This window comes from Condylura cristata, unplaced genomic scaffold (assembly GCF_000260355.1).
Source record: "Condylura cristata isolate star-nosed mole 26May11 unplaced genomic scaffold, ConCri1.0 scaffold00004, whole genome shotgun sequence".
Taxonomy (NCBI): domain Eukaryota; kingdom Metazoa; phylum Chordata; class Mammalia; order Eulipotyphla; family Talpidae; genus Condylura; species Condylura cristata.
In genome coordinates, this window is record NW_004567105.1 from 55,229,756 (window position 1) to 55,240,838 (window position 11,083).

General features: G+C 47.9%; 1 protein-coding gene across 1 annotated transcript in view; it reads left to right on the forward strand.

The window, feature by feature from the left end:
• Nucleotides 1-5,990, forward strand: part of DNASE1L3 (deoxyribonuclease I-like 3) — a 20,044-nt gene extending 14,054 nt beyond the window's left edge. The window contains exons 6-8 of the mRNA XM_012735226.1: nucleotides 1,607-1,764; nucleotides 5,385-5,481; nucleotides 5,723-5,990. Of these exons, the coding sequence (XP_012590680.1) occupies nucleotides 1,607-1,764; nucleotides 5,385-5,481; nucleotides 5,723-5,839 (372 nt within the window). The 3' untranslated portion in view covers nucleotides 5,840-5,990. The remainder of the gene's footprint in view (nucleotides 1-1,606; nucleotides 1,765-5,384; nucleotides 5,482-5,722) is intronic.
• The last annotated feature ends 5,093 nt before the right edge of the window (nucleotides 5,991-11,083 follow it).

Here is an 11,083-nt window from a genome sequence, read left to right on the forward strand (position 1 = left end):
GACTCTAGGGATCCTCCTCCCCCCTCCTCAGTTCCGCTACTCAAAGTGCAAAATGAGTCAAAGTGTAGTAGACACACACCTGGGATACAGAGAACTTGGGGCTGTATTTCAGTGCTTATTTCTTAAGAAAAAAAAAAAAAAAAAAAAAAAAAAGCACAAAAAAGCAAAGACTCATTTCTCCCTAAAATAATTAATTCACCCATGCAGTCAACAAGAATTCATTGAACATCTCTTAAGTATCAGGCTCTCGGGAGGCATTAATAGAGGAAAAATGAACAAGAGGGGAATCTATCGTGCTTAAGGGGGCTTCAGTGAGGCAGATTGGGGTTCCAGTCTTGTCTTCATCACTTGAAACTCCAAGTGGAGTGACCAGAGCAGGTCACTTCACCCCAGTATCCTATGTCCACAGGATTACAGATGTATTTATTGTGAAATTTCAGTTAAACTGTATACAACACAGTGCTGGGCTTGGCACCTAGTTGTGCCAATATTAATAGAAAGTGGTGGTCACTAGCATTAAGAATGACCTTCTGTCCTCAATTGCCCATCAATCTCAGGGAAAACCGTGGTCACTGAGGTCAAAATAAAATGTTTTTGAAGAAAACACTAAAGTCAGCAACAGCTCCAAACAATAACACAATCACGGAAATCTGGCATTTCCTCTGGGTGAAGGAATCTTAAAATTCTGTTCCAAGAGCCCTGCAGGGAAAAACACTTCCAAGATAGGATGTTTCTGCGGGTTGCCTCGGAGCTGGGGGTGAAGGGTGAGCAGGTCACTCCATAACTCCCTCCCCTTGTGCTCCTCTTACTTCCTTAATAGATTCTCCACAGAAATAAGTCCCTAATGCAGAACAGTAGGTGAGAAAGAGTTGTGCCAGAGCTGCACAGACAACACCGCATTCATTTTTCCTGCTCAGAAAGCAAAAGCAGAGGTTCATTCATTTGTTTAGACCTTGCAGTCGTTTCAGTCAGATACTAAAGATGTGAGGAAAACGTGAGTGAATTCTTTTATCCCCACCTTAACTGTGTGCGCCGGTTCCAGAGCCATACTAAGAATAGGAGGCAGCAACTATGGTCAGCACCCTCCTGACCATCTAGAACACCCTCCCCTGTGCACACTGGCCTGTCAAATACTCATCAAAACTGCGACTCAACTTTCAATGGTAGTCTCTTCTTACAAAAAGCAGAAAGAAATTGAGAAAGATCCCAGATGTGTTTGCTAGGGCTCCCGTAGCAAAGACCCAAGGACTGGGGTACTTCCACAAAAGAAACCTATATCACTGTCGTTCTGGAAACTAGATGTCCAAAGCCAAGGGGCCAACCAACTTAGGTCATTTCCAAGGTCTTTCTCCGTTGTTTTCCCATGTCCAAAGCTCCTATTATTTTAGGAGGACACTGCCTTTTTAAAGGCTCAATCTCAGACTAAGTCACAGCCTAAGGAATTGTGGCATGGGACCTCAACGCATGGGTTTGGGGGACTCAATTCAGCCCCTAACAAAACCCACTTTTACTGGACATGGGAGGGGGAGTCACTGATAGCAGTTTTCTGAGTGAAAGCTTTTGGCCACGATGCCCACCAGTGACTATTCCAGATGATGCCTTTCAGAATTTCATTTTCATGGGCGACTTCAATGCTGGCTGCAGCTATGTCCCCCAAAAGGCCTGGAAGAGCATCCGCCTGAGGACCGACCCCAAGTTTGTTTGGCTGATCAGGGACCATGAGGACACCACGGTGAAGAAGAGCACCAACTGTGCCTATGACAGGTAGGCCAGCCCCTGCCTGCAGCACCAGGCTCGGTGTGCCTTAGAAAAGGGCCCCTGGCGTTGAAAGTGCTTGGCTATGAAAGCTGGGTGGGTTGGACTTCAGGTCCCTCCAGTGGGAGCTATGTGCAGTGCATAAGCTGCATGACCTTCTATGGCGACCGTGAGCCATATGATGACACTGTACCTGAGCAGGGAAAAGCTCAAGCTTTGGCATCACACAGGTCATAGATCTGCCACTTATTATGTCTATGATCAAGAGACTTAAGTGTTCTGTGCCTTCACTTTCTTGGTTGTAAAATGGAGATTGTGGTTGTGCCTCGCTCATAGAAAGACAGAGGATTTACATAGAAAGAAACATGTAAATATTCTAATGCAGTTCCTGGCTTATGGTAAGTGCGCAGTATAGTTAGGGGCTGCTAATGGTCCCTTCACAGTGATATACCACAATTTACTCACCCAATCACCATTGGGTATTAGGTTGTTACCAATTGGTTTACTGGTAAAAACACTGCTGAAGGGCCTCACTAGTGGTGCATGGGTTAAGTCTCAGTACTATGAAGCCATCCCCAGCCAGAGTTTTATCCCCAGCCAGGGAGCTGACCCACATGGAGCAGCAGACCTCTCCAGTCTGGCCCTCTGCTCCCCTCAGCAGTGTACTTCGACGATCTGCCTGCTCTGCTCCCCACTCTGTCTCTGGTGAATCCTCTCACACCTCTGGCCTGCACCCCAGCTCTTGTATACAAAAATAAATCACATAAATCTTTAAAAAGACAAAACACTGCTGAAGCAAATGCCCTGATATGCATTTGTGCATTCAGTTATGATTTCCTCAGAGTAAAACTCTGTGACACCAGTTAGTGGGGGGTATTTATACTTTGAAACTTTTACTAGACGTTCCTAAACACAAATACACACATTTTCATACTAACATTCATGTGTGTTTGTAAAGGCACTAGGATTTTCAATCTGCTTTCACCATTGCTCCTTAAGTCAGGAGGCAGGTGATTGGAAGTGCCTGGAGTTCATGAATGTTCAGAGTGGACCCTCTCCCAGCAGAGACCACAGGCAGGGAAGCTCCTAGAAGCTCTGGTCTTGCATGTGGCCCCAGTTCTCAGATTCAGCATCTGTTGGACAAAAGATGGCTATTAGCAAGGTGATCATTCTCACAGCTCTAGTTCTGAGGTCCGGCTTTTATTTTCTCACTGTGACCTTGTTTGTTCCTCTATGAGCTTTCAGGGCAAGTGTGTCCTTTGCAGAATTCATTACACAAACTCTCAAACGGGGAAGCAGTGAAAGGCAGAACCAAAGTGAAAGTTACAGGAGACCGAGCTTCCGCAGGCCTAGCTCCCGCTCCTGTTTTGAGGGGCTGCCAGCAAAGCTGCTTGGACTGGCCACACATACATGCCAGTCATGTGACCTTGGGTAGGACAAGTCCTTTCTGCCACCCTGTTCTTTTCCCTTGGCAAAGAGGGAGAACAATGAGGCGGAAAAACACTGAGTCATTGAGAAAGATGTTCACAATGGATCTGGTGGGATGTACAACAGGTTCAAAGGACCCTGATTTAGGTGTCTGCCAAAGGGTGGGATTACATGGGATTTTTTTTTAAAGATTTATTCATTTATGTATAAAGAACTGGGGTGCAGGCCAGGGTGCAGGGGTGGTGAGAGGATTCACCAGAGACAGAGTGGGGAGCAGAACAGGCTGACTGACAAAGTACACTGCTGAGGGGAGCAGCGGATGGGTCAGGAGAGGTCTGCCACGCCATGTGGGTCAGCTCAGGGGTGGGGATTGAACTCATGCTGAAGTGGCTTTAGCTTCTTAGTGCTGTGGTTTAACCTGTTGTGCCACTAGCGAGGGCCTACATTGGATTTTTAAAAGATGAATATCGGCCCTCCCTGGTGGCACAGCGGGTTAAAGCACTGCACTGAGAAGCTAAAGCCACTTCCACATGAGTTCGATTCCCGCCTGCCCCGAAGGTGACCACATGGTGTGGCAGACCTCTCCTGACCCGCCCGCTGCTCCCCTCAGCAGTGTACTTCGTCAATCTGCCTGTTCTGCTCCCCACTCTGTCTCTGGTGAAGCCTCTCACCTCCCCGAGCCTCTGGCCTGTACCCCAGTTCTGTATGCATAAATAAATAAATCTTTAAAAAAAAAAAGATGAATATCTAATTTTGCTGCTCTGAGTTTCCTGTTTTCCATAATAGCACATACCTAGTGTGGTTATTAAAAAGGAAGATACACATTTATAAAAGGGAATTACTTGAAGTGCTCTCAATTCCAGTTTTAGTCATGTATATATACCAAGCTCCTGGGGAGGGGGGAGGGCTGGGGGGTGTGGGGATGTCAGGAGCTGTTGGTGCTGCAAGGTGCCTCAGAGCAGCCTCAGAAAACTTCATGGGACCTGCCAGGTGGGGGGCCACCCCTCCTCCCCCGCCCCCCAGAGCACAGATCTGGAAGGAGAAGTCAGAGCTCTAAGACTTCACTCTATTGATCTGGACTCTCAGTCCACAAGGATACTTTAACAAATCTCTACCCTGCTGTGAAATGTAAACTCATGGGTTGAGTTAGAAGTTAGCCAGGGGTGTTGGGAACCAATACAGGAAACAGTGGGAGTCAAGGACAGCTCAGTGGGGACTCAGACAAGGGAGTTTACACACCTGGCTGGTCCTCAGTCAGGCTGCTGGGAGGCTGTTAGGCCCAGCCTGTGGTACCCCACCTGGGGCACATTAGGGCCCCTGTTTCCAAGACTCATTTAATGACCATGTTCCCATTTTTTGTCACCACAGTGAAGTAACTGTACTATGATTTTTCTCTATATTTGTCTTCAAATCCATTCATTTCTTACTGAAATAAATTTTAAAAAATAATATAATAGTTTATTTTTACATCATTTTGTGCCTTTTTCCAACTCAGTTGTAATCCCCGTGGGCTTCCCATCATCAAATCACCCATGTGCTCCATAGTCCAGTGCACCATAGTCCAGTGCTCTTCCCTCCCCCTACCATTTTTGAGCCTATTCCCTATTCCACCCCCGTAAAATTTCTATGGTATCTAGTTGTTCATTATTATTATTTGAAATAAATTAACTTTTAAAGGAAACTTCATAACATTATGGTAAGAAACAGCATCATGTGCCATAAGTTGCAGAGAACTGGAAAGTAAGTGCAATGAACACTGAACAATGATGCAGTCTGCCTCAGGTCTTTTGCCCTGGAATGCCTAGTAGTTACTGTCTGCTCTCCCTTGGTCAAAATGGGACTTGGGAGGTATTAAAAACAAACCAGCACCTTGCTCCATGAACAAATCATAAAAGTGACGCACCTGCATGACATTCTCAGCAGGCACGTCACTGCCTATAATGTGGTGCCATATTCCAAGAAATCTCGAGCATGAGGGTCACCTGCTCTCACCAGGGAACACTGTCCGGGGCCCACAAAGCCACAGCAGAAACTGATCCTATTTCCCAACCTAAGGGTCACAAGCTAAAGCTTGGTCTGGACTTTGAGCACCACGTGGAAAGGACCAATCTGTTCAGTTAATTCCACATGTTAAACGTAGGACTTAGTTCCATCTCAGAAATCAATAGGGTAAGTTAATGTGTCTGTCTTAATGTCTCCAGGATCGTGCTTAGAGGACAAGAGATCGTCAACTCTGTGATTCCCAAATCAAACAGTGTCTTTGACTTCCAGAAAGCTTTCGGGTTGACGGAAGAGGAGGTAAGACTGCCATATTGTCCAGGGAGGATGGTCAGTGTCACTCTTTGAGTCCACCACAGTATTGGACCATTGGGCCTTGAGTCTCAGAGCCTAGGAGCTGATAAAATTTCTGATGGAGCTGGCCCAGAAGTGCTCACCGGTGCATGTTCTGTGAGGCAGCTCACCTTCCCTCCCTGAGGCTGAATTTACTCATCACTAAAATGAGAGCTGCTTCTAATTCCCAAACTTTTTCTCTTTACAGGCCCTTGATGTCAGTGATCACTTTCCAGTTGAATTTAAACTGGGGTCTTCAAAGACCTTCACCAACAACAAAAGATCTATCTCTCCAAGGAAGGGAAGAAAGGTCAGCCGCTCCTAGATATAAGGGTCTCATTTTGTTGAGCATTTCTTGCCTTGAAATAAAACTGCTCTGCCAATGTGAACTGCTCCCTATACCCACAGTGTGAAATGTTTCCTGCACCCAGAAAATAAGACTGGCCCAACTGCTTTCAGCTTTCAGCTTGAATCTGACCGGCACCAAATTGGGAGGAGAGTCTTTTATGAACCATCTTGGGCTCATGTCTCCCCTGAATTGCCCAAAAGGAAACTGGGGACTTGTGCAGTTCAAAGGGATGGTTTTCAAATCCTGAGCTGGAGTCCCACCAGCTGTTACTGCTGCTGCTGCCCCTTTGCCATGAGAGAAGCTGCAGGAGGAGCAAGGACATCAGCTCTAGGTTGCCGCCGACCAGCGCAGCAAGAACAGGAGACAGGTTTCGGGGATGGCAATTCTGGCACAGGGTGGACAAGGATTCGGTGAAATGAATGACAGACAGACATGACTTCTAGGAGCGCATATCTGAATGTGTTAATTTTTTTTTTTTTAAAGATTTTATTTATTTGTGCATACAGAACTAGGGTACAGGCCAGAGGCTTAGGGGCGGTGAGAGGCTTCACCAGAGACAGAGTGGGGAGCAGAACAGGCAGATCGACGAAGTACACTGCTGAGGGGAGCAGCGGGCGGGCCAGGAGAGGTCTGCCACACCATGCAGTCACCTCCAGGGCCGACGGGAATCGAACTCATGCAGAAGCGGCTTTAGATTCTCAGTGCTGTGCTGCTGTGTTTTAACCCGCTGAGCCACCAGGGAGGGCCCTGAATGTGTTAATTTTTAAGAGTGCAAGGTATTTATAAAATTTTTCTTGGCAAGCAAATATAGGGATACAAGGATTTTTTAAATAGAAGCGTGACAGATAATGCATTTCCTTATTGTTTCTGAGATATGGTCAGGGACCCGAAAACATCCTGGGGCCCTGAGAAACCACTGTGTATTCAAGGTTCAGTGGTGCTAGATTAATGTGGTAAACTCTGTTTATCACCTTTGCCTTTCTAATCCTTTTAATTACTCTCTCCATTCTTCTCAGAAACCATCTAGTATACAAGAGTTAATAGTTTAGAAGAATTAAAGATTGTAGAAGAGTTTCTCAAAATTAAATCAGTATCTAGAACAGAGGAAGTTACATTCCTTTCAAGAGTCATTAGAACGAAGCACAATGTCCATAACATTTCTCTGGTTCAGTGTGTTGTGCATCATCAGAATCAGGAAACAAATCAAAAAGTACAGTGACCATCCGAGGATCAGCCATCCTTCTATTCCTGGAGGGCCACGTATTCCTCCCGTGTGCCCGGTCCCTTGACCATGCCAAGCTCTAAGGATTTTCTCACTTAGGCATGGCGGGAGGGGACGTGGCACTTGGTCTTCAGGAGGGGGGCCTGTTCTCCTGGAAATGCCCAGAAATGCCAAGGGCCCAACTGCCCTCCATGCTTTGGACAAGTAACTCTTTTAGAAATGTGTTCTCTCCTCTCTGAGGTCAAGGCACTGTCGTATCTCTTAGGGATGGAGGATAAAGGCCACACCCCACTGGTCTCCCTGTTTCTGAATTATCCTCCAACTCAGTAACCACCAGAGTCACTTGGAAATTCCACTCTGACTACAAGCCACTCTGCTCCCAGCCTCTGCTTAGGAACCCCATGGGGCTCCCATCAAGGGAAATCCCAGTGTGTTTGGGCCCCATGAAGGTTTCTCATACAGGTTTACGATGCCAGCCTCCCCAGGCCAGTCTCCACCCTACACTTTACCACCAGCAGGCCTTCTCCTTCCCTGCACACTCCCAGCCTTTCCTCCCAGGGGCCTTGGCTCCACCCTGTGCCCTGCCTACATCCCAGAGCCGGGGCTAAGTGCCCCTGCCCCCACATCGGCCTGCCCTGAGGGTAACAGCCGTTGTACTTGTCACCAAGGTCAGTATCAGGGCTCCTTGGAGAACATGCTGTGACAAAGGTCCAACTGGATGACAGGGGCTGGAGCGTTTTTTATCTTCAGTCCACCAAGCATTACAAAGTCCAGCGACTTGGCACCACCCATGGTGACCATTTTTGTTTGTTTTGTTCTCCCTCGTATGATTTCTTGCTTAAGGAGGAAATTGTATAATCATGCAAACAGTTCCAAAGAATAATCAGCAACAGGAATGGCCCAACCTGAGGTGGTTGTCTAGCTGAGGTTACCCCTTACCAGCCTGTTGTTCTTCCAGAATCTGTACATAAGCAAGCACTCTCTGAACAGTACGGGATGTAGTATACCACATGCACAGTTCCACACCTTGCTTATTTTCCTTAAGCTATCAGGGACTGTGTGTTTTTTATATAAGAAAATAGAGCATAACCTGATTCTTACTATTTGGTAACAGCTAAAGAAGTAAAATAAAAAATTAAATGGGGGTGGGGATCATTTTCCCTGAACTTCCCACTTAAATTCTCAGGTGTCTTATTGGAACTAGAGGAGGGTGGTAAGGCTGCTAGGCTCTATGACTCCCTCTTCTGAGCAGGGTCCCTGGTCCCCAGAAACCTAGCCCCCATGATCCGACACGGCCACACAGGCAAGTCACAAATAAGCTGATTTGGGTGAAGGGATCAAAAGGCCAAGGACGAGCCTGTGCTGGGAGGCCCATGCAGGGGAAGGTGGACCAGCCTGGCCTTGGCTTTGACCTTGGCCCTGACCTCATCCTGCTGACATTGGTTGGGAGAGGTGTTGGGTTCAGAGAATGGGCTCCTTGGGTTAACTCTGGGAAGAGCTTGCCCAGAGCTCCCCTTTCAGTGGCCTATGGCAATTTTTGCCACGAGTTTTGCCACGAGGCAAAAGGGCAGGCTTACAGAGGAGAGAAGAGTAAAGGAAACTTGCGCAGACGCACACAGACAGAAAGAGCGGCCTGTACCTCACAGGTGGGTGAAGGGCCGCTGCCCCCGGCCAGTGCAGAGATTGCCTCGTAGAGTCGTCTTCTCTCAGGGAAGGGCCCATTTCTTGGTGGAGTTGTTAACTTTGGTTAAATCAGTCACTTCTAGGGTGGAACTAAGTTGATTTAGAAAGACCAGTGATTCCCTACAAGGGTCCTCAATCTCCATGTTCCCACCTCTGGCGTGCACCTGGGACACGTTCTACAGCAGCCTGAGACTTGTACAGCAGTGGTGCCTAAGTGTTTTTCTTTTTAAAGATTTATTTTTATTCATTTAGGCGTTCAAGAACTGGGGTGTAGGCCAGAGGTATGGAGAATGAGAGGATTCACCAGAGACAGAGTAGGGAGTGGAACAGGCAGGTGTACTGAAATACACCACTGAAGGGAGCAGTGGGGGAGACAGGGAGACTGCTGAACCATGTGGGTCAGCTCCCTGGCCCAGGATTGATCTCAGGCCATAATAGCCTGATAGAGCTGAGACTTAACCCCTAGGCCACCAAGGATTTTTCATTTCAATAGCTAGTTTAATGCCCGTGTTAACTCTTCTACCCCCACCTCCAGTTTTGCGCCTTGTGTGAACCAACTCCTTTCCAAATTTTCAGCTCTTGGCCTCCATGACAGCCACCCTGCGACCTTGCTGGTAACTAGATAACCCTCTGTCCCTGCACTGGAACCGGGGGCATCTGCCAGCTCTTGTTCTGAGCAAACTGCCAGGCAAAAGAGGGGACTAAGTGACTACAAACACTGGGCACCACCTATGTCCCCCCATCCTTCTCGATCATCTGACATGGCTGGAGCCAGAAACTCCCTAGCTTTCAGGGAAGGCAACTCTACCTGGTCATATGCGCTCTGGCAGCCTGATGTTGTCCAGGTGGTTTGAAACTGGCATATACCAGAATCCCAGGGAACTGGTCTAATACGGCCATTCCCAGGCCCCAGCCTCCCAGGATCTGTGTTGGGAAACTTGGGGGAGGGGCCTGTTGTACCAGGCTCCCAGGTGATCTAAGGAGCAGCCATCTTTGTCATTATTTGTGCAGACCAAGATTTTTAACACTCTCTCCAGTCTCAGTGAGGAGAGGCGTAGCGTGGCGGTTAGGGGACAGATACCCTTATAGTCATGGGAACGCAGAGACTGACCTTCCGTTTCCTTATGTGTAAAACAAGAGTCATAAGACTATCAATCTCACAGCTGAAATTTAAATAAGATAATACACTGAGGGTGTGCCTGACACCTCGTAAGGCCTCTATCAGTGGAAGCTGTATTTTTATTAACAGGACTTGCACCATTTAAAGGAGGCCACTTTCAATCTCTGAGCATATATATATATAGGGCTCTCATTTAACATTTGTCACGCCAGGAATCAAGCCACGTCTTCAATTCTTTATCTTTTAACAGAGCAAGTGAGCCTTGAGAAATGGAGCACAGCCCTACCCCGCCCCCCCACTTCCAGTCCTTGATATTTTGTCTTCCTAGTCACCACCCCTTTCCTGCCACAAATACAAAAACAATACCCCCCTCTACCCTCCCTATTGTCTTGAGGGGTAAACGCCAATTCAGCAACCCTATCTCAGATCTTGCCTGCCTTGGAGGAAAGCAAGTTTAAAGGGCAGTTAGCAAGTTGCCAAACCAGGAAAGCACACACTGCAGCCACACCTTTCTCCCTTCCAGAGCAGAGGAAAGGACTCTGACCCATGTGGGTGTCAAGGGCTGCGCCTCTGAGGGGGTTCCCCTGCCTGGCAGCCTCATCTGCCCATCAGAGCTTCCACCAAGCACTCCCGAAGGCAGAGCCAGAGTGCGCTGTCCCAGTGTACCCACAGGTCAAATCTTGAAGGATGAGTGGGTAACCACGGACCCTGGATTCAGGATAATGAAACAAAACTAAAGGGAATTCAAGGAAGCAAGGATGTGAGCACAGGAATAGGCACATGCATGTGCTTATGCCTCCAGGTAGGTGAGAGGAGGCTGTGGACAGCACCTGGGCCCATGGGGTCAAGGCCAAAAGCACCGCCTTAGTGCAAGTGACTTGTTCGAAGACATCTCTGGTCCCACCCTTTCCACCCTTGCCCGCTACAATCTGTCCTCCTCCCAACCGGGGTGTACTTCCTAAAAGGCACCCCCGCTCCCTACCACACACACACACAAACACACACACATAACTTCCTCCTGCCTAAAACCTGCAGTGGTTCTTCATTTCTCTCTGGATAAAGACCCATGTGCTCACCACACCTTACAAAGGTCTGTGTGGCTTGGCCTTTGCTGACCTCTTCCACTCCACTTTCAACCTCTATGTACCCCTCCCCCCACAGTGTTTAGTTTCTCCATTCCTCAACCCCCCCCACC